The 24,400-nt window shown below is 42.7% G+C and overlaps 1 protein-coding gene across 8 annotated transcripts in view; it reads right to left on the bottom strand.

Moving 5' to 3' along the window:
- The window catches only part of adgrb1a (adhesion G protein-coupled receptor B1a), a 219,380-nt gene that overhangs the window by 161,826 nt on the left and 33,154 nt on the right, over positions 1 to 24,400 (bottom strand). For all 8 annotated transcript variants that reach the window (XM_075464672.1, XM_075464667.1, XM_075464670.1 and 5 more), the window contains one exon: positions 7,056 to 7,998. In XM_075464672.1, the coding sequence (XP_075320787.1) occupies positions 7,056 to 7,788 (733 nt within the window). In that variant the 5' untranslated portion in view covers positions 7,789 to 7,998. The remainder of the gene's footprint in view (positions 1 to 7,055; positions 7,999 to 24,400) is intronic.

Below are 24,400 nucleotides of genomic sequence, written 5' to 3' on the forward strand. Positions count from 1 at the left end.
GCGACTGCAAGGCTCCCTGCAGGAGGTGTGACCTCTAGCTGAAGACAAAGCATCTTCCTGCCATCTCTGCTCAGTGTGCTCCTGCTGTGATCACCACACCACACGCTCGCTCTACAGCACACAGAAAGTCAGCCTCTCCCTCAGTCCGCCGCCCACTCCTGCACACAAGGAGCATTTTACCTTGTGTGTTCAGCATGTACACAGCACGCTCGTGTGTGAGCATCCATGCATAAAGGTGTGAAGAGGAGCTAATGCATTAGCCTTGCTGTAGGATTCCTGGGTGCCACTTATGGGGGCAGGTTGGAAAGCCCTGAGTTTAGCAGCCACGCAGGCGCCTGCACAGACACGGGACTCACATCCATCTTCCTCAGCTGCAGCCGCCTGCCACCAACTGGAGACACCACCGAGTCAGGAGGGCTAATGAGGGTTTCTACGTCTTTCCACATGATGTCACTCTTTTGGACAGTGTGGTCCTTTATTATTTCTCTAGCTGTCAATCACAGTCAGCATGTCAGACAGCACTGATCATGGTTGTGGAATTGATGTGATCTCACAATGATTCGGACATTTCCAGAGGAGACGTATACGTAAAGACCAAAAGGAGAAAGTCTCATTTGTCCTTGCTCTCATTTGGCTCCACATCAAGCTGTCCTCCCCACCTCCTTCCAAACTATTTAAGAAAAAAGCTGTCCAGCTGGAACCAAAGCAAAGCTGCATGAGGACATGATGGCATCTTAGGTAGGACCTCTCTGTCTGCTCTGATTCAACCTGAAGAAAATAATGAAGACCGAACCATGCAAGCAGTCAGAAGGTCAGCAGACAGCATCTATGTGTGATAACTGTCACCTACAGAGAGTGATCTGCTGCACATGTAGAAAATAAGAAGACAGTACTATCAGCTGGACAAACAGCTCTTTGAATGGAGGCCTGTGTCTGAGGACATAGATCAATCCTCAGCGCTGAATGATTATCAGTGAACAAAAGGTTCAGTATGCGCCATGAGGGTGAGAATGTGCTGGTGAACATCTGCAGCAGATTAGTGATGTGTCGGTCGCGAACGATCCGGCTCTAAGAGCCGGCTCTTTTAAGTGAACGACAGGAACCGGTTCCACAATGGGAGCCGTTTTTTTCTTTCAGCATCTCGCTGTCTCTCCGCCTCCCTGTCGTTGCGCTTGTGCTCTGCAAGTGCCACAGAGCCGACAGTTTTTTCCCCACATCGTTTTTTTTGCCCTTCGGTGCCTCGCTGTCTCTCCCCTCTCCCTCCCCCTCCCCCTGCACGTTTTGCTCTGCTTCTGCCAGTGCTAGACGGAGAGTTTTTTTCCTCGGTCGGTGCCTTAATGTCTTCCACTGCCCTCATGTCAAGTGTGTGCTCCACACATCTGACCAATCACACGCAGCTTTCAATTAATAAGATGACGGGAAACACTGAAAAAAAGTTTGTCCACTTTTTTCCTTTCCTCTGCTGCCCTCCTGTCAAGCGTGTTTGTATTTATAACTGTTTAATTCATTTTAAGTTATTTTTGTGGAAGTGGTGCTATTTTGTGATAATTTAATTGGTTATAATAAAACTTTTATTTATAAAGCATTGTTATGCAGCATTTTTACTCGTCATAAGTGCTTAACAATGTCAATAATGAAACAAAATGTTATAAAATTAGGTTTAAGCTATTAATTAATTAATAATGTAAAAAATATATATATGGGGAGCCGTTTGGGAGCCCGAAAGAGCCGGCTCTCCACAGTAAGAAGAGCCATTAGAGCCGCATCTCGAAAAAGAGCCGAAAATCCCATCACTACAGCAGATTGATCAAACCTTAAAGCTGTGCTGTGCTGTGCTGTGCTGCCCCCCCCCCCCCCCAGTTTCCATTTACCTGATCACACCTGATTCCAAGTCATTGCCCAGGGAGAGGACTGATTTCAACCTGGACGTGTGGACAGGGGCGATATACAGGGCTCACTCTGTATATCAGCAAAGTCGTCTTCTTTAGTTATTTCTGCAGCGTTTCTGTTTCTCAAATATTTCCCACTTGGAAATGTCAGCAAAGCTGAAAGTGAGTGTGCATGTTGTGAGGTCCTGATTCAGATCTTTGCAGGTCTGTTTGGTTTGCCTGTCGTCCAACTTCAGCTCACTGGACTTCTGCTTCTTCCTCGTTTGCTTCTCTTTTGTTCAGACGGATTCATCTCCTCCCATCGCTCTGATCCATTCCTCCATCACTCACTGCCTCTCCTGCTGTCCGCTGAAGGCAAACAGAGGAATCTTTTCTGGCTACACACGCATGCTGACACATATCACCACATTTAAGCTTCCCATCCCAGCGGTGGTCCACTTAAAACCATTGTCGTAGACCACATTTCTGCACTGAAACATACACAACCATTTTGTCTCAAAACCTTTTGCTCTGACCATTTGAATGTCAGAACATTCCAGAAATAGCCCTGAAAGCACAGATTCTCATCTTAAAGGTTAAAGATTTCTCACTCGGCACAGGAACTGTGTGCACACATGGAATTGGGCTCATTACTTTGTACTGATTGTGGGACTGATGAACTATTTCTTTTAGAAATATTTTCTATAAACCAACATATGGTTACCTGAGTTTCTGGGTTTAGAGAGCACCTCATTCCAAATACCATGTGATGATGTGCTTTCCAAAGCAACAATACGATTCCTAAACCCGGCCACTACATAAACAAGAAGATGTGCAGAACATGCAGTGCACGCTTCCATCCACACACATGCATTCTCTATCGATTGGCTTATTTATACCAACCAGCAGCTTTGTGATTACTGAACCTCAGCTGTTACATGATGTTAATCATGTTTCATCATGCTTAGATTTCTGAATATAGACCAAGCTGTAACAAACCAAGTAACTGCCACAACACCTTTTTCTATAATGTTGCCTGGTCTTAAACAGATGTTGCAAAAGCACACAAAAAAAAAAAATACTTGAGGCAAAGTGAAAGAGCAGGGAATAATTCCCTGCTTTGAATTTGCTTCATGTGAGACGGAATGTTTGTTTTTGCAAGAGATCTTGGATGTTACTGTCCCATCCATGGTGGTTGAAATGCTAAAAGTGTTTAAAAATGTATATATTGGAACCACTCATACAGAAAATAAAAATGAACCTGGATAAATGGGGAAAATTGAAGCTCACATTGTGGGGGAAAATTAATGTAATTAAAATGGTGGTTGCACCACAATTCATTTATGTTTCTATGATGCTACCGGTCAATATAGCATCACAGTTGTTCAAACAATATGATAGAATAATTACAGAATTTTTATGGGACAAAAAGAGACCAAGGATTAATATAAAGAAGATGTGGTCACCTAGGGAGATAGGAGGTATGGGCCTACCTAATGTAAGATTATATCATTTAGCATTTGAAACGTCTAGATTGATAAAACATTGGAAGGGGATAGATCAAGAGCTGAGTTGGATCAAAACTGAAAGGGAACTAACTAGTTCGTTTGAACCTCTGGATGTTTTTTCACACGGTGTAACAATTCCTGGACGTAATTATTTTTCAAACCCAGTGTTGTCTTATTCTAAAGCAGTTTGGAGAGAAATACACAAGATGTATAGTATTTCCCACTTGAGACAACCTTATGCCTCTCTATGGCATAATACAGCCATCCGTATTGGGAAGAAACCCATTTATTGGAATCAATGGCTTGTAAGAGGGATACGCAAACTGAGTGACCTGTGTGTGGATGGAGTATTAATGTCGTTTTCTGCAAAAATATAATCTGGAATATAAAGGTAATTTTTGGAAGTATTTGCAAATAAGAGACTGTATCACAAAGGGTAAATTTAGTCATAATAAGAATACACTGATGGAAGTTTTGGACCTACCCAGTATCGCACACAGAGCAGCCATATTCTACAAAACATTTAATGGTTTACGAAAATGGTTTTACATGTAAAAATCTGAGGATTGTTTGGCAGAAAGACCTAGGATGTGATTTAAGTGAGGAGGACTGGTTAAATATCTTATCAAATACAGGGAAACACATGAGAGAGGCAAAGGGGAAATTTATTCAGTACAAGATAATTCATAGATTTTATTTTACTCCTTCAAAGCTACATCGAATGGGCTTAATAGGAAATAATGTATGTTGGAAATGTCAGAGTGAGATAGGGACTTTTTTACATGTGATTTGGGGATGTAAACTAGTGTACCCGTTTTGGGAGAAAGTATTGAACCATGTGAGTAAATGGCTGGGTGTGGCAGTACCTGTATCACCAAAACTGTGTTTGTTAGGGGGCCAAACAGGAATCCTAAATATATCTAAATATGAAAGAGGGATTTTAAAAGTTGGAATGGTCACAGCTCCCCGAGCAATCCTCAGAGTATGGAAGAGTACAGTCGCCCCAGATGTTAAAAAGTGGATGGAAATGATGTCAGAAGTTGCATCATATGAAGGCATGTTGGCTAGAGTTCACAATGAAGAGGAACATGTTAGGAGGGCCTGGGAACGTATTTTTTTTGTAGGTATGGAAAATGAAAATTTGTAGATATGGTGCTGATCAATGAATGATCAAAATGTAAAACAAAAAAGAGTCTTATGTGCAGGAGGTCTTTGTGTACAGGGCTATAAGCTGGATATACTGTCTGTTGATGTTGGTGTCAGTGTTTGTTTTCTAGTTGGAATGTTTTGTTTAGGTGTGTCTGAATAATTAAATAAAAACTTTAATGACAAAAAAAATGTATATATATACACACACACACATATATATATATATATATATAAGTCCAATTAAAGCCCTGAGTAATGAGCCTCTTTGGAAAATGTAAGGAGCAGAAATTACAGTATTTGTACCGCTGGTCTTGAATTTATGTGAAGGCAAGAATAAGCCCAATAAAACTGAATTGTATTGAAATTTCTTGTTTAGTTACTCAAGTTGTTTCTGAGACAATAAAGGGCCAGTAATACAGGCACACTGTGAGCACAAAATCCCAGCATGCACTGCTTTAAATATCATTTTTCAGAGGTTTTGCTTTTATTGAACAGTTCTTGGAGCAGTGTTAAAGTAAAGTATAGTAAAGTTATGGTAAAGGTAAAATGAAGAGTAAAACAGAAATACAGGACTGGAATGTAATCCGAGGCACGTGTTGGACCCATTCAGCTCCCAGGAACGCAGACTTTGCTCGTTAACAATTAGTCAAAACCAAACACAGCTGCCCTATAAGGTCGTGTGATATTTGCATTATTTCACAACTTCACCAGCCTCTCATTGAAAAGCTGTCTGTCCCAGATAATCTGTGTTAGTTACCCTCTATGATCAGCAGGACCAGGCTGCTGAAGCACCCATAAGCATCACCATGTGACTCCTGATGCTGGTAGAGACCTTTTACCTTCGGCAGCAAAGGAGTCATTCAGGGAGACAGAGTTTAATCTATCAATTCATTGGTTACTGGCAGTACTGAGACCCAATAGGCCAACCTGTGTATGGCTCGACCAAATGACAATCATCCATCCAAATCAAGCCTCCTCTAGCTCACACAACTCCACCTTTCAGCTCTTGGCAGTATCTTCAGTCTCCTTTAGTCTTCTATCCTAAACTCCCTCTCATTTCTTTATCCATTGTCCTTTACTCATTCATCACTCATAATCATCACTCTTCTAGTCCCCTCTTCCCTGCACAGCATGCCTTAACTGCCTTGTTTCCTGACCTATTTCCACACTGAATCCATTATGTCTCCCCAGCCACTCTTTATCTCCAACCACCAATTTAATCCAGCCAAATATTCTGAAATGACATGCCTCGTGTCTTAGAGCTCATCACAGAGTTTCCTAGTAGCTCTTTTACTCTGAACCCGGGAATATCATCAAGAAGACACCTCATCTGTGTGGGTGGAAGCACACAGAGACAGAAGAGACACAGTAACAGTATTTCTTTTTTAAAATCATTTTTCACACCTTACAGCACAAACAGCCCACACCCCGCTGTTGAGCACCATAAGCGGGATTACATAAGCGTGATAACTGGTGAAGAGGAGGCCAGGGCAGCAAGGGGATATTAGCTGCTTTGGAGAGTGGAGGAGGATAAGGCAGGAGATACCCACCCCAACATCTTCTCTGCTTGGTTGGCTTCCCACGATTGGGTCAGTATCAGCCCACTATCAGCCTGGGGAGGGAAAGATGGGGAGGCAGTGATGGTGCTTCAGATGAGAAGGAGGACAAAGAGGAGCAGCAAGAGAATAGCACAGCACGCTGATGAGGTGAAGCAAGTATAAAAGGCAGAGAAAAGGCGGGTAGATATATGGTGGAAAGGTTAAGGGGGGTGAGGGTGAGGGGAGCCAAGAAATGCTCTATTGCTCTGGTAATAGTTCTGGCCAAGCAAGGATAGAGACGTCAGGTCTCCTCCTGCCCACTGAGGGAAAGGGAGGGGAGCTAGGACCCAACAGTAGACACTTAGACTTCACGCCACAAACTCTTGGTCCATTACATCTCTGCCTTTCTCTCCTTCTCTCTTCTTTTTGTCTCCACTTTCATGACTCACCCTCTCCAACGTCCCTGTCGCTATCCAATATCAGCATTTGATTTTCCTCTGTTCCCAAAGCTTCCCTGGGGCTGATCGAGTGTCACTTCCTGGACCGCATAGGGACTGAATACCCTGCCAACACTGCAAGGTCACAGAGCTCACTTCCACCAGAGGAAACTTTAAACCTTCCATTTGCCTCCGTCTCATCCTCTGTCTCCCATCTCCAGCCAATTTGTTGCTTTTGAGCAATATCACACAATTTTCTTCATGTTTCACAAATCCCACATTTTCCCTGGGTTGAGTACTACTGAAGGTGGCATTTTCTGTCTTTTTTATGAGAGGATAGTTGCTAATGCAGACTTAAACTACGACAAAACAAAAATCCATCCGTCTCAGCCATAGTTTCTTGAAAGCAGTTATTTTCTTTCCAAGCGTGTTACAGAGAAGCAGAGATAATTGTTCATTCTTACATTGAAGTGCTTTTGGGAGGCTGTGCAGCTAACAATGATGAAAATCATTACAACAGTTTTATTTTTCTAAACAACCGTAGAAGTTCCTTACCATTTATCTCCACATCTTTTCCCGTCTCTTTCACGCTTGGTAAACAGCTCTCCAGGTAAACTCCATTGTGATAACAGCTATCACCATCGCTGAGCTGCAGTGGGGGGTCCCAGCACAAACACGGGGTCTGCATGATGCCACAGGGTCTGTGAGACGTACTGGATGCCAAGCAGTCTTCCAGCCACTGGCATAGCATCTGACAGGCCGCCATGCTGGGGTTGCGCTTCCCCACCACAAGGTACTCTGTTTTAAAAACCCCACCACCATCTGTGACGGGTGCGCCAGCCTGAGGAAGTCCCTTCCTCATTTGTAGAAACTGCTTCCCGGCCTCTAAAAAGGCCACCGGGGCAGAGGCGTCACACAGCTTGACAATTTCATCAAAACTCTCCATGCCCAGGTAAGTGCGTGTGGTCTCCAGGAAAGAGTCATACTGGAATGTGCGGAGCTGTGATGGCACACAGTCCTCTGTAGGTTTGGTCACCTTGATGAAGATGGTATAGCGTCGTGGATCCGGGTTCTGAAGGGTCCAGGAGCAAGGCACAGTGGGGAACACTGAAGAAGACAAAAAGAAGCCAAAGAAGCGGCTCTGGACTAAGGTGGAGCAGGAATCTGACTCTGGGCCAGAGGGTGCTGCTTGAGACAAACTCTGCAGAAGTAAAACTTGGGCAAAATACAAGAGTAGCACTGAAAAAGGCCACCTTGTTTGGCCAGGGAAGGAAAAAATGTTTGTCATGATTTACAGTTAAAAGAAAAGAGACAGTATCACAGATGGATGCCTGGCCTCCTAGCTTTGTATGAGTCAACTTCCAGTGGTGCAGATTGTAAAAAGAAGATGAAGGGAGGGAGAAGGAAGAAGATGAGGAGTATGGGGAACCCTGATTGCTCTCAAAGATCCAGCAAAAGGCCCATTGCTGAACGAGTCGACCCCGAAACTCACCGGAACCTGTGGAAGGGAAAAGACAGAAATGAATTATACTTTGTATCTATATACTTTGTAAGACATTGCAATAGGATTACACAGATTCTATTTATCTCCACAATGAGAAATCTTTATCAGCTATAAGTGCTTGTGCAATGAACTCAAAACAACCGCAGTGACTTAGGCTCTAGAGAATAACAAGTTGAACAGAAGCAGATGGAAGGAGGGAGATAGCAATTTAGTTAAGTTTCTCTTCATTATGCGAGTTCAAATTGGTGTTCTCCTGTGAGACAACTGCTTTCCTCAAATGTCTGCTCCCATATTTCATCTGCCAGCACAATGAGTTGTTCAATTATAAGACTATTAATTCCCAAAAAGGCAACACCTGCAGTCACTGGTGAGCCTGTTTCACCAGGAATGAGCCATGGACACCCATGCTATGATCAGCACTCGTTTTTGTTTTTCCTTATTTAATCCAAAACAATTAGCTGATGTTTTCCCCATTTTAAGCAACGAGTGCAGCTCCTTTAAACATTATGAAATGTTTTGCAAAGCCGCTTCCCACTGAGTAGCTTCAATGTTACAGGTTGTTTTAATCAATGTTAGTACATTGGAATGCAATGATGTGGAACAGTTTCAGAATTGTAAACAATCCTATTAAGATGCACCGGGCGGCAACATTAAATTCCTACAGATTATAGTTATGTTAGGCTATACTAATCAACGTTCTGTTTTGTAACTATAAGAAAGACCGACACCCTCCTCAGGGGCCCATGGGCCCGCAGCCTTACCCAGCTTACCTCAGGGGAGGGGCAGGTTCAGCCCTGGTAAGGTCATGGACTGAGAAGGCACAAAGAGAACATGCAAACTCCACTCAAATCGTCCCCAGTCAAGCAACAGGCTGCTTTTTGTGAGGAAACAAGTTTAGACTAGTGCTCCCACCATGCCAACATCCTCAGGCTGAAATTGTATGAACAATCTCTCTCAAGTTCCCATTCAAACTGAAACTATAACAAAGAAAATGCAGTTTTCATGACGATTTTTTTTAGACGTCACTATGTCCCTTGTGTGCAATCGAGCCAAGAAACCAGCACCGTGATGCCTCCACTTCTTCAGTCAAAATGACCAAGGACCAATGCAACAAAAGCAACAAAAGCAAACTGTTTTCTTCAGACTGGCAGTCTGTAACCAAAGAAATATTTTATGTGATATATATATATTGGGGTCTGATCCATAACAAACAGCCCACACAAACATGGATATCTTCATGAAGTACTGTATTGAATGATTCTGCTCATGGGTAAATGTTCTGCCGCTGTACTGAGCTATTCGGATTCTGGTTTGTTGGGGGGCTGTACGGTGGTGTGGTGGTTAAGACCGTCGCCTCACAGCACGAGGGTTCCTGGTTTGAATCCTGGTTGTGGACTGCCTTTCTGTGTAGAGTTTACATGTTCTCCCTGTGTGTGCGTGGGTTCTCTTTGGGTACCCCGGCTTCCTCCCACCACTCAAAAACATGCACGTCAGCTTAATTGCTGATTGTTGTTTGTCTCAATTAGGGGTGAGAATCTTTGGGCACCTCACCATTCGATTACGATTCAGGGGCTACGATTCTATAAATTAGACCCATCAATAATCGTTTTATTCATGAATATTGATGAATATTCTTTTTGTCTCACTGAACAAGCATTCATAACGTGCAATTTTGAAAAACAGTACATTTGTAATAAGAAACAAGACTTGAAATCATTTGGAAGTGGCGTGCAGAAACAAAATAAAAGACAACGGATCATATTTCCCTGCACTACACCTTATAAATATATATAAACCATAATAACGTGGCTCATGTCCAGTTCGCTTCCGCCACCGCCGTTGTAGAAGCCGAAGTGTTTCCACACGCTCCGTGCTCCCCCCCCCATATTGTCTCGGAGATGACGCGTGCCGCACTTTTTAGCTCCGTATTTTAGAACCGTCTGTATTACTTTATTTAAATAATCGAAATTTGGACGTTTGTCAATCGATTCAGAATTGTCCACGTCCGAATTGCGATGCGTCTAGGAATTGGAAATTGCCCGCACCCCTCGTCTCTACGTGGCCCAATGACAGCTGGGATGGGATTCAGAAATCTTCAGAATCTTAATTTTTGGGTGGTCAGAATAACTTCACATACAACATAATGTTTCTTCTTCGGCTTCAGTGAGTCATCCTGTCTCATCCTATTTCTCCCTATTTCATCTTGCCTCATCTTGGCAGCTTTCTCACTTCACCACACCTAAAAAGCAACCAGGGAATTCTACCTGGGCCTCTTTCACATAACAACTGACAGTATTGGAATGAATAGAACTTTAGAAGAGGATAAAGAGCTGCTCTGTAATTACAACTCCATCTCTTCTATCTTCAGACCCCCACTCTCCCAGTCCACACCATTTCCCCATCCCCTCCTTCTCCTAACCAGCTGGAAAAAAGTAGTCCAACATTCAGTGTTCTTTTGGACAGCTCTGTTCCTGTCAAGATTCCCCTCAATACTCACACTCCACTGTACGCCCCAGTCCCCAACCTTAGAACACACACACAGGCACCCTATTGTCCTCTATTGATCTTTGTGTTTGAGAAGCTAACGGATACAGAGCGAGCATTAACACAATTTCATCTACATGGCGGCCAAAAGGAATACGATGTATTAGAGAAAGAAGAGATCGGAGCCACTGCTGAGGAGTGGCAGTCCGCTGAATCAGATGAATCAGTCCTGAGCCTCAAACTACACAATCCATCAATAAAACCATTCATACATATTCTATCACAGGTTCTGAAAGCAAATCAAAGGACTTGTGTTGGATTTTTATATGTTGGCACATGATAATTCTACATTTTAATTATGTCTTTGTTTTCTACAAACAAGACACAAAACTCAGCGTGGTATTCCAGAAAAATTAGAATGTGAATTAATAGTGCAATTGTCTTTTGATTGTTTTTTTTGTATGTTTGTTTGTAGGAAAAACAATTTACTGTGTGGTTGACTTGGGTGATTATCAAAAATGTACTGTGTGTGGTTCCCATAACGTGCCTTGAAAGCTCATCACCAGATAAAAGTCCATGCCTTCAAAGAGAAAATGAAACAGTCTTCTTTTGGCAGGTTGCATGAAATACTGGTTGTTTTGCAATGTAAAGTGATTCATCTTTTTATTTCATTTAACACATATGGATTTTATAAGAGAATTATCGGAGGTAATAATGATCACCAAATTGCCGTTGCATAACTGATGACTTCAGACGTGTTGATTGGAAAGCCAGACAAATAAAACAGCAGTCACTTTGCTTTGGTTGAAATATGGCAGAAGACAAATTGAGCAAAATTTTGACCATTTTCCCATAAACTCCCTGGCACACGCGTTTGAAGCCTGCTTGAAGACCTTCTCTACATAACTCTGGCCTGCACTTACCCAAATGCTGTCATGAGCAGGGCATGTTGTCTTTCCCAGAAAGCACTTCCTACTTTGGGAAGTAGTTGTGGAGATCCAGGAGCAGTCCATACACAGCAGGTAGGCTAACTGAAGCTAATGATGGCTGTTCGCTAGTCAGGAAGCTATTAATGACAAGTCAATCTCCAGTAAGATAGGAGAAGCCAGCTTTAGTCAGAGGTTGTTCATTTCTCATTCTTTTTTCTCTGCAATTATGTCGCCAAGCGGTTAAGAAATTGTGGAATTGCTTTCATTATCTTAACGGCATTGCTACTGTGTGTGGATTACCATGTCGTACTTCAAGGGGGAAAAAAGAAACTACACTGGATGAACATTGTAAGATGAGGACAGTAAGATCTAATTCCAGTGAGATGTTGGATATAAGTCCGCTTTCTGCTTCTGCCATGATAAGAAAGCTGAATTGTCTGATTCATGTATGGTTGTAGTAGAGTGTACATATCTTGTAAACAAGATTGTGGTGCTTAGACACGACAGTGGATGGGTGAAATACAGAAAATGAAAGTAAATTAAGTAAGACTAACATTCTCAAAGACTGTTGATACAATTCTGTAGTTATTCTGAAGGTGGTAAAGGCTCTAGCATGGTTGCCGCGTCTGCTAGTGCGAGCAGTATTGATGACGTCACGATTTCGTGCCGGCTACATATGGTGGCGCAAGTCGATGCTCCAGTCGTTGCAATTTTCTCCGTCACAGAGGAGAATGAAGAAAGTGGAGAAGAAAACAATGCCCCTGTCAAGAGCAGGAATGCTGTCATCAATGATACTGCTGCAGTATTCGGATCATTTTAATTTTTTAATTCAGTTAAAAGAGGTGAAGGTCTGAAGCCCCCGGCATCACCACTTTGAGTCTCTGCCCTCTTCTTTGCCTTCACATCTGCCCCGTAGCTTCTTCCAAACATTCTTACAGAACTCTCCCTCTTTCCCCAAAGTTCTGCCCATCTCTGTGCACCAGTTTGGGGAGTTTACGTGCTCCCTGTGCTGTTTCCCTGCAGGTTCGTACAGCTGCCTGTACAAACGCACCTCCTGACTGAGCCTGGTCTCAGATTGGTCCATCCGGTTTGTTACAAAAAGTTACAAAAATCGACTGGTGCACGACAACGCGCTGCGCCGTCTTTTCAAGGTAAGCGCCAGGCCTGAAACGTCATTTTGACGTCACGGTCCGCCACCGCCGTGAGCGACGCATCAACTGTAACTCCGGCTTAACGCTCTCTGCTCTTCCAGAGTGCTGAGGTGTTGGGCACTTAGCTTGTGCTGCTGAGCTGCTGCTTTGCTAGCACACTGTGTTGAACAGTCTATAATTCAATTTTGACACACACCCTACATTGGCCCTGAGCAACAAATGGCCCCACACACGAAACGAGGGGAATACAAAAAGGTAACGCACATGACAACACTATTAACACTTTATTCGAAAGACAATATTAAGAATATGTACACAAAACTGGGAAATACCGCAATGAATAGCTTCTACTTGCTCCCAGGACTAGATGTCTCAGCTCGCATTATCCGCATGGGACTGACACGAGAGTCTCGCTGCCTGTCTATATTTTTGCGAAGAAAAAAAAACGACTGACACGACAGTCACCCAATAACAAGTCGGAGCCTCAGTCTCCTCTCCCCGCCCTTCGCTCAATTTCTTCGTTCACTCCCAGTGAGGCTGAGTCTCCGGAAGCAGAAAATATTCTCGGCAATAACCAATCATCGTTTAGCATTCTGCCATTGAGTAAGCGCATATTCACACATGCCATTGAAGTCCAGTGACACTCGACTCGCTGGCGTTGTCATGAGGGGGAAAAAAAACGCAAGCACAGATTAGGCGAACCGCGGATCCTTATTACTGACTGATTTCATCTCTAGGTTGAGCACATGCATTTCTATGGAGCTGGATCTGAAATAGCAATGTTATAAAGTCGGCTAAAGCATTACATAATACACATTGGTAAACCATGTTCTCGTGATTTCGCACAGGAGGCTGAGCCACCGTTGTACTCATAAAGGAATCGCGGCTGCTATACACCAACACTATAAGATGAAAAGTCAAACAGCCTCGGACTTCAGCTCGTTCATCATTCGAATCACAAATAGACCCAACTCAAAAATCTTCTCAAAAAAGTGTTGAGCATCACCACAAACCCCAATACAGTGGAAACCGCTTATAGTGATCACGTTGGTCCAGAGCCAATTTGAACACTATAAGCGGTTGATTACTAAAACCGAATTTGTATTACAGTACAGGTATTTCACTTATTTTTTATGGAGAATATCATCTAAATGCCATTTGTATCGTTTTTCAATGAGAAAAATTAAATAAAACGGATAGCTTCAGCATTTACTGAATTTTATTATCATGCAAGTTTAATTACAGTACTGCGCAGTGCGCAGACATACTGTAGGCTAACTCAAATACAGTACGTAACTTATTCTCTGCTGTGCCGCCGGTGCATTTTTTTTCTTACAAGTCAGAAAATAAAGTTTCAATTCAATCTGCCTTGCAGCTCCCCTGCTCGGATCTATGCTCCTCCGTGCAGGTGTTCTGTCGATTTGTGCTACTTGGCGTGAAAACGAAACTTAGAAAATCGGCTCGGCGCATGCGCAAAACCACAAAGTAGCAATTCTCGACAAGTAGGAGAAATCGAATGAACACCGGCCTCCCATCTTACAAGAACCAGCCTGGAGCTTCCAGCGGTCACACGCGCATTCAATCCGCTCTCCAGCACCCATCCTCGGACACATGCTCCTCCTTGACTTCCTTTTTCCAGCCATGATTCGCGCGCTTGCTGCCCGGTGTCAACTCGTTACGTTGGCTAGCGAGGCAGAAGCAGACGTCCAGAAAGGAATCAAGGGAGTAAAAAATAAAATAGCTACACGTAGTTTTAAAATTATTTTTGCACATGTTTACATTCATAAAATGGCCAAAAATGAACATTATAAGCGGATTTCTTGATCACTATAAACGAATTATTTAAACAGCATTTGTATAGAAATGATTCCGTCCCAAGCCTTTTGATCCATATAAGCGGTTGATTACTATATCCGTGACCACTATAAGCGGTTTCCACTGTATCACAGCTCGCTTGAAACTGCTTTCATTTCAGTGTGGCTAACCAGTGCTAACCAGCAGAACACCTTCAGAGACTAATTCTGAAAATGAACGGTTTTCCTTGGATTTCCTCTCTGTAAAACAAATTTCTGTATTCTGGGGCAATATAATAGTGGCCACTTTACGTTACAATCTGTCAGTCGTTTACTCACTCATTTCAACCCAACTTTAGAAATCTAAAAGCCAACAAACTGTGTGGTGTGACACTCTGTGCCACAGCAAGACAGCTTGTTCAAAAAAGGAAACTTAAATAAATGTGAATTACTAATCATTTCAAGGGCCTTTCACTAACATGTGGTCAAACAGAAACACCCATGTAGGTCATTAATTTATATGCTTAAATGTGACCACTTACAGCATCTTCTACATGCGTGCCCTAACATCCACCAGGAGATATATATGATTGTTTTTTTCATGTCTGAGTTATCTTCCATTGACAACAAGACAAAACTATTGAACTTCTGTGTGGATTTAATATGAAACTTAGGCTACAGCTACACGAAAATGAAACGAGGGTTTTTTTGAAAACGAGTATGAAAATTATTGCGACCACACAGGAAAGCTTCTGTAAAAATATCAGTCCTAATGGAAACGCGACGCTTGCTGAAAACGATCCAGTACACACGCCACACCTCTATGTGTGCTGTAAGCCACCCTTGCTGTCTGTCCTTGTTGTGTTGTCTTCTTCTTCCGGATTTTGAATGGAAGCCGCTTTTTGTTCTGGTCACTGACGTATGTGTATACGTCACTGGCGTTGCTCATGTGGCTGTGACGCAGATGTAAACGAATCCGTTCTGGCTGTAACAATGTGTAATGATGTGGGGTTTCCACACCACCAAGAGACAGACATCAACTTGTTTACCACAACCTTTGTCCTTAGGAGACCATTTGGGGGACTCTCTCCCACCAGACCTGTCCCATAACTTATCTGGAAAACATTAACACCCTAATGCCAACTAGCGAAGCTTTCCCTGAAGAAACAAAGGAACCCCTTTATTTGGGAGTCGGGGGAGAAACCAGACAAAATGTTTCTTCCTCCTTATCTGGACATGTAAATAAAAAAAAACAAAAAAAAACAAACAAAAAAAAAAAAAATCTCTTTGCTTTCATCTAGAAAGACAAGAACCAGGCCTCTCGCACCTCTAGCAACTTTCTTCTTCAGATTCGCTTTCAGTTGGATTTTTAAAACTGACCTAATGTGTTTTATACATTTGTGGAGGTTCTTTAAGGCTTTCAGTGATATCCTAAGCTGCATTTTGATACCTTTTTCACGATCGTACTTGGTGTAATGAGGAAGAAATCATTATTTAGGAAAATTACTAACCTTTCTATGGAGCCACATCGCCACCTAGTGTTCTGTAGCACTGAGTAGTTAAACCTAAATTAATGAAGTAATCAGACATTTATATGAAGTAACTCAACTGTTAACCGATGTTCCCTGTTGTTTCTATTCGTGCTCTATTGTTAAACACAGGAAGATAACATTGTACCCTCTGAACAAATGTGTGTTAATTGAGTTTTATTTGTTTTATCAAACTCTTAACACTAGAACGTAGGCGGTTCTAGTTCTAGAATGCGCCACTGAGGGTGGCAGCACGTTGGAGTAGCTCTGTACCTCACATTGAGATTTATTATTTTTTCTAAATTTCATTCCTGCTTTTTCTTGGAAGAAATTGCATTTTTTGGACAACTGTTCCTTACTGCCTTGGATGCTGTGCAGCTGGATTGATTTTTCACAATACTTTTGTATATTTTGCTTGTTTGTTATGATGCATAACCATAGCAACAAGGTGGTTTACAACAGGGAGTAGCTGATTAACATTGGAAAAACAGAAATAATTCGACAACTGAAGCCAGAAATCCCACTGGAATTGAAAAGGAGGCGTCGTGGATGCAAGGCAGGAGCAAAGAGGAGAGAAAGAAAGAAGAAGTTCAAACCATCTCTGCTATCCGTCATCATGGGCAATGTAAGATCGTTAGCTAACAAGTTAGATGAACTTCTAGCCTTGACAAGGACTCAGCAAGAATATCAGGAATGTAGCATTATGTGCTTTACTGAGACATGGCTGCAGGATCATATCCCCGACTCCAGCGTCTCTCTGCCGGGCTTCCTGACTGTACGAGCAGATCAAGATTTAAAGAGTAGCAGGAAAAGGAAAGGGGTGGATTGGCAGTGCTTGTCAACAACAGATGGTGTCACCCAGGACATGTTACTGTGAAGAGTCGTCTCTGCAGTCCTGACATTGAACTATTGGCAGTAGGTTTTCGTCCATATTATTTGCCAAGAGAGTTCACCAGTGTTGTTTTGGTGGCTGTTTACATTCCACCCTCAGCTGTTGCCGACACTGCATGTGATGTCATCAGTTCCGTTGTTGCTCAGATACAGACACAACACCCCAATTCTTTTGTGGCAATATCTGGTGATTTTAATCATGCCTCACTCTCTGCTACACTGCCAACTTTTCAACAGTTTGTCAGCTGCTCTACCAGAGAAAACAAGACATTGGATTTATTTTACACAAATGTCAAGGATTCATACATTTCCAAATCAAGACCTCCCCTGGGTAAATCAGATCACAACCTTGTTTTTCTCTGTTCAGCATATAAACCCCTTGTCCAGAGACTACCTGTCACAAAAAAAGACTGTTAGAAAGTGGTCACATGAAGCTGAAGAAGCCTTACAGGGTTGTTTTGATGCAACCGATTGGATTTCTCTTTGTAAGCCACATGGAGAGGACATTAATGCCATGACTGAGTGTGTGACTGACTATATAAACTTCTGTGTGGACAACACCATCCCCACCAAAACAGTGAGATGCTTCCCTAATAACAAACCCTGGATCACCAGTGAGCTAAAGGAACTATTGAACAAGAAAAAAAGAGCCTTTAGGGAGCGAGACAGGGAGTTACTGAGGAGTATACAGAAGCAGCTCAAAGTCAAGATCAGAGAGAGCAAGGAGGTGTATAGAAAGAAGCTTGAGAGTAAACTGCAGAGGAACAATATCAGAGATGTGTGGTCAGGAATGAAGAAGATCACAGGCCTCAAGCAGAGGGAGGATCGGATGGATGGAAGTCTGGACAGAGCAAATGAGCTGAACACATTCTTCAACAGGTTCAGTTCAGGAACAAGCTCACCATCCTCCCCTCCTGTTCCCAGCCAAAGAGACATCCCACCCTCCTCTGACCCACAGCTTTCCTGTAACATCTCCACCTCCACCTCAGTCATGGATTCTTCTGCTTCCACTAGTTTGTCTTCAACCCAATCAGGAGATGCTGCTGTCCCCTTTGCCTCCCCCTCCCACTTTTCTGTTTCTAGAAGTCAGGTGAAGAGGCAGTTGGAGAGACTGAACCGGAACAAGGCTGCAGGTCCAGATGGTGTCAGCCCCCGAGTCCTGAAAGCCTGTGCAGAGCAGCTCTGTGGGATTCTGCAACACCTTTTCAACCTTAGCTTGACCCAAGAGAAGGTACCACTGTTGTGGAAGACATCCTGTCTGGTTCCGGTACCAAAGAAAACTCACCCTTCAGACATCAATGACTACAGACCTGTTGCCCTGACGTCCCACATCATGAAGGTCCTGGAGAGACTCCTGTTGACCCACCTGTGTAAGCAAACCAGCACATATCAGGACCCCCTGCAGTTTGCTTATCGCCATGGAGTTGGAGTTGAAGACGCTATCATACACCTGCTTCAACAAACCCACTGTCATCTGGACAAAGCAGGCAGCACTGTGAGGATCATGTTCTTTGATTTCTCCAGTGCATTTAACACAATCCAGCCTGATCTGCTTCATCTGAAACTCCAGAAGACTCAGGTGGAGGCCTCAACAATCACCTGGATTAATGACTACCTGACAAACAGACCACAGTTTGTCTGACTGAAGAATCGTGTGTCTAACCAGGTGATCAGCAGCACAGGAGCACCACAGGGGACTGTACTCTCACCATTCCTTTTCACTCTGTACACTTCAGACTTCCAGTACAAGTCAGACTCCTGTCATCTACAGAAATATTCAGATGACTCTGCAGTTGTCGGGTGTATCAGAGATGGACAAGAAGCTGAGTACAGAGAGCTGGTGGACCGCTTTGTGGCATGGTGTGGGAACAATCATCTCATCTTGAATGTTAACAAAACAAAGGAGATGATTGTAGATTTCAGGAGAAACAGGGTCAGATCAAACCCTGTTTCCATCATGGGAGAAGAAGTGGAGGTGGTTGAGGAATATAAATACCTTGGTGTTCATGTGGACAACAGACTGGACTGGAGACACAACAGTGAAGCCATCTACAAGAAAGGACAGAGCAGACTGTACTTCTTGAGGAAGCTAAGGTCCTTCAAGGTTTGCAACAAGATGTTGCAGATCTTCTACAAGTCTGTTGTTGAGAGCGTCATTTCCTCTTGCGTCATCTGTTGGGGCAGCAGCATCAGAACCAGGGACCTAAAAAGACTCAACAACCTGATAAAGAAGGCTGGTTCTGTTCTGGGGACGACTGTGGAACCTCTGGAGACAATAATGCAAAGAAGGATTTTGCATAAAATCAAGAGAATTATGGACAACCCTGAACATCCTCTCCATGAGACTGTTATCAGAAAACAGAGTCTCTTCAGTCAAAGGCTTCTTCAGTTTGGATGCAAAACGGACCGCTACAGGAAATCATTCCTGCCCACAGCCATCAGCATCTATAATAACTCCTTGATTTAATTGAGCTACATCAACATTTAATTTCCCTCTGGGATAAATAAAGTATTTTTGAATTGAATTGAATTGAGCCATGGTTGAGGCTTAAATACTTTTGTTTTACAATGCAACCATGACCTTCATAGATGCCATTTTTGATGTTCATATGCACTTGCCCTCAGAACCTTAAAGTAAGCATATTCTTAAATGTAATTGTGGGCGATTTTTCCCTGCATGAACAATCGACCCATGGGGTCGTACTTGGTAGAAGACTCTCCATCACCTTATGTGGCCAGTAGATTGTTTCACTCAGTGGGGTTACATGATGAGAGTAATTCAATTACAGCTATAGTTGGGTTATGCTCCTTATTTGAGCCAGGGTAATTCTCCTTGGATATATGGCGGTGAATGAATGGGATCAGAGGCACAAAGCGTGTCATACCCCGGTATGATAGGTGGCGCTGTACCCATTCCAGCTGTTGCTAATAGAGCCACTTCCTGTTGACCTCTTCACCACCAACAACAACAACAAACTCAGGCATTGGAGAAAGATGGAGAACGCAGAGCAAGATGAAGCTACGTCCCTCTACATTTGGTCTGTGATGAGCTGCTTGTTGCACAAACTCGATGCCCAACGGAGCATTCTCTATCGCGTTGTTTGTTTGTTTCTGACGGCGACAACAACAGGAATATCGTCTCCTTTGACTTCCGGGTCACGACCCCGGGAAAACATCTGGAGCATGAGCAGAACGCAAAGTTTAATTCACCACGTGCTTCAGCGTCTACAAGCAGGTTTAGTGTGACTTTCAACCGAGTTATCTCGGGGTCTGAATCTGATCGCGAGTAACTCGATCCGATCCAATTTCTTGTCAGATTAAGATGTCTACATGCACTTAATAACTCAGTCTCATTGTAATTTAGCCAATAATCCGATTCTTTCAGTGCCATGTGGCCCCACTGAATGAAAAAACCTTCTAAAAAGCTGTACCCTGCCTGCTCATCACCAGAAAGCAGACAGAGACTGGAGTGTAGCGTTCGGAGCCATAATGTTAACTTTTTTTTGTGTGTGTGATTTTATTTGGACAGATAAATAACAGGAAAGTGGGAAGGGATATAGCAAATGTCTTGACTTGTATTCAAGGGGTCAAATTCCTGATTATTTTTCTGCACCTTATTTACCTCTTAAAGGGATGTTGAATTCAGCAAGTCATATTTTCCCCAAGTGGCCAACAATTAACTTATAAGCTTTAATAAAGTGTTTTTAAGCTGTTCAATAAATGTAACAGTTTAAGTAAAAAATAATCAGATTAAATCATTAAAATCTATCATTAATCATGAAAAGCCCTGCTGTCATCTTTGACTGATAAACAGTCTTGGCTCTGATATGTTTAGCTTTATTATTTTTTTTTTCAATCACAATTTTTCCCTTTCGTCCCACCAGTTGGTCCTACTTCTCTATTTTTCAAAGGTAAGGTGGCACTTTTTTTAGGATCACGCGTGAGTGGTCATCTTGCCCTTCAGCTGGGTTGTCGGAATATATTTGGATGGCTCGATGACTACTATTCCTTGATCCCAAGAAGAAAAGGGTTACTATATTTCTGCAAATCAGAGGAATGATAAGTGATTGGGCCAAGGGAAGGAAATGGAATTGGGTCTTAGTCATCAGCCCTACAGTATAGAAAAATTAGAGTTGATGCTCATCAATTGCCTAAAAAAAGAAAGGTAATAAAAAAATGCAAAATGGAATAAGAAGAAGTATGTATGTGTAGGAGTGGTTCATATATGAAGAGCAACCTCTCCAAATTACGAATAACAAGTTCCTTCGTATTTTTTTCGTATTCTGTATTTTGGAAGCATTGAATTCTGCGGCTTGAACAGCAAGCCACTTAAACGCACAAAGGTGTAGCTTTAGCCAGCAATCTGGGAGCCTGAATCCATGTAAACATGCACAACAAGCTGGCTCTCTGAGCGAGTCATAACAATGGTTCAATCACAAAGAAGCAACAGTCCCCCAGACAGAGATGTAAAGGGAGACTGAGACAGAGGAAGCAACAAGGAGAGCACTGATGGGAAAATGATAGAGTCACATCGGCAGCACGGGTATTACTGACTGATTTGCAGCGGAACTCGGGGGCCTGCAGCGATGCTGTGCTGTGTAGGGTACAAGGCAACACGACAGCGTTGGAGGTGCAGATAGAGTCCTTCTTCAATGAAGCACACTTTGTATAGATTTACTTTTGTGCGCCATCATTTCTTTTGTCATGCACAGTAATATAGCAGGGATATACTCTACAGCCATTATTAGTGGTGGGTATTGACCATGGAGGCTATTCAGTTGATGCGAATGAGAAAGAATGCAGGGATGTAACGGTTAGGCTGATATTTTTGTTATATGTTTCAAGAAGTCATCAGATGACAATGATCAACATAATCAAATCATCTACAACAGACGCAGACCATACTAATCTTAGCGTGACAGAAGTCCCACAATACATTCATCCGTCGAATTCTACAGTTTTTCAAGATGGGGGAAAAGAAAGAAAACGAAAGACAAGGAACAAAATGAAATGAAATGTAAACGCTTCCACGGAAAGTCTGTGTAGTTGTGGAGATTCTTCACCATTTTATGGTCATTTATTAAAGAAAATCAAGCACTGGAGAAATGAAACAATTCCATTTTAAAAAGTCAAACAGTTTAGTGAGTTCAAGCAGGAGTGTCTTATTCTTGGTTATTGAGTTGTTTCTCAATATAATGTGTTCTTAAATGTACTGAAGACCTTGTGAGTTTTCTCTTTTCAGTGACAAGCTGAAGCTGCTCTGCTCTGAAGTTGTGTCTCTGATTAGACAGATGCAGCGTTTCCACTCAGTAAAGCTCCCCAATTCCCTACTTCACACTTCCCCTATAAAAAAAAACAAAAACAAAAACAATGGCAATTTCATTGTGAATGTATCCAGCATTTTTCAGCTTTTTAGTTACTGGCTGGAGAATATTTCCATGTAACCAAACCACATTATGTCTCTAACCTCTGTCTGGGAAGTTCTTGGAACCATTGGTCAAAAATAGCCCTTTAACAATATGTAATGCAAGTAGTCTTAAAAGAAACCATATATCCTTTCCTGGCTCTGATTTAATGCTTTAGAAAATATGTCAGCCACAATGTCTTCAGACTTTTTGAAGGGCAGGGGCGTAAAGAAAAAAAAAGGGCACAATATAGGGCATCCTCAGAGGGAACTTTATACAAATGGCACATTATATAGCCTTAAAACAGACTAACTGGACAGACTGTTCAGGCTCGTTTGCTGTCAGCCTCCATGAGAACTGTGTGGATTTCATCGTTGGACTGTGAAGAACATCGCAAAATGGGTCAGGACTTTGATAGGGAAGCGACGCAGCCGCCTGCGACAGTGACGTGTTACTTTAGCGCAGTGTTTCAAAATTCCGGTCCTCGGGACCCACTGCCCTGCATGTTTTTGATGTTTCCATCCTCCAGCACACCTGATTCAAATGATCAACTCGTCATCAAGCTCTTGAGTGGCCTGGTCAGTAGCCATTCATTTGAATCAGGTGTGCTGGAGGAGGGAAACATCGAAAACATGCAGGGCAGTGAGTCCCGAGGACCGGAATTGAGAAACACTGCTTTAGCGCCACATTCAACAACAAAACAAAACAAAACCCGGTAAAAGTAAGGAGAGAAGAAAAAAACACCACCAAGAAGCTAATATGGAGAGAGGGGAGGCCACCGTGTTCATGGACTGCATGATGGTGATATTAATCATTGACGATCACATCGGGCGTCTAACATGGAGGCTGGAAGAGCTCACAGAGAGAGTCAGGAGACAATACTTTTTCATTTCATGAAGGAAGAAAGGAGAGCAGAGCGCCACAGACAAAGGAGACCATGTGGAGGTTTAACTTATTAAATACACACCGGTTGTGTCCGTGTCGTATAAGGAAACATTTCAGCCGTTATTCTACTGTTTGCGTTGAGCAGATTAGGAACACGAAGAAACAGAAATCTGACAAGGGGCGGAGCTACCAACCACCAAACACCTCTGTCAGATGTGTTCCTGTAGAACCCAGAACAAACCCAGCTGAGGAGAAGGAGCTGAAATGGTTATAGGAACTGAGGGCCGTGGTCCCTAGTTCCTGTATGTCCGAATGAAAAAACGGCCCTTTTCCTGAAAAGGTTATAGGAACTCCAAAGGGTTCCTACAGTGGGAATGCGCCTATAGATAAACAAAGGGCCCAACATAAAAGTCATTGCAACAGTAATGTGTCATAGTATTTCTTGGTCCTAATAGTCTTCTGGAGTTTAATGTATTTTCTTCACCCAAGAGGGCTCTGTGATAAAAATCACACAGGGAACAACACACATTTAAACTATTTATTTGACAACTCAAAAGGAACAAACTATGATGAACAACGACAACTAGTCTCAAGTCTTTGTGTAAAAATGTGGTAAGTGGAACTACAGTAAAATAGGACATTTTAATACTCGATTTGGCTCCCACGAGGGCAGTTTAGCATATGTTTTGGCTCCCAAGACGGCAGTTTAGCACACGTTTTGGCTCTCAAGAGGAAAGTTTAGCACATGTTTTGGCTCCCAAGAGGGCAGTTTAGCACATGTTTTGGCTCCCAAGAGGGCACTTTAGCACGCGTTTTGGCTTCCAAGAGGGCACTTTAGCAAAAGCCACATCCTTTGACATCCTTGTCAAACTGGTCACATGAGAACCACTTTTGTGTTTGAGTGGGGCTATTTGGTATTTGAAATTCAACCTTGTATTTCTACAACTTAGGGTATGCAGCGATGTATGCAGCGTTGTGTTGCTTTTTTGTGACATTTCCTGATCCTGTTTCGTTCATCCTCAAACAAATGCCTCTGCTTTTGGGTGGGCTGTGTTTTCTTGCCTGGTGAGTAGTGTTCTTCAAGATCTTCTCTGGAGGAAGTTAAACGATTGGACGATGCATGAATTTGTCTTCCATGATAAATCCGAAAAGGGGACATCCAACTCAGAACTTCCTTTGGGTCTTCATTCATTATCTTTGCATAAATTGGTAAATGCTTAACCCAGTTCACTCCTCCTCCTTGATATTGGATAATAAGTCATAGATAATGTTTTTCCTTAGGACATGGTGGCTTCTCTCCACTTTAACCTGGCTCTGGGGATGATATGG

Source organism: Odontesthes bonariensis, chromosome 5 (genome assembly GCF_027942865.1).
Source record: "Odontesthes bonariensis isolate fOdoBon6 chromosome 5, fOdoBon6.hap1, whole genome shotgun sequence".
Classification (NCBI taxonomy): Eukaryota; Metazoa; Chordata; class Actinopteri; order Atheriniformes; family Atherinopsidae; genus Odontesthes; species Odontesthes bonariensis.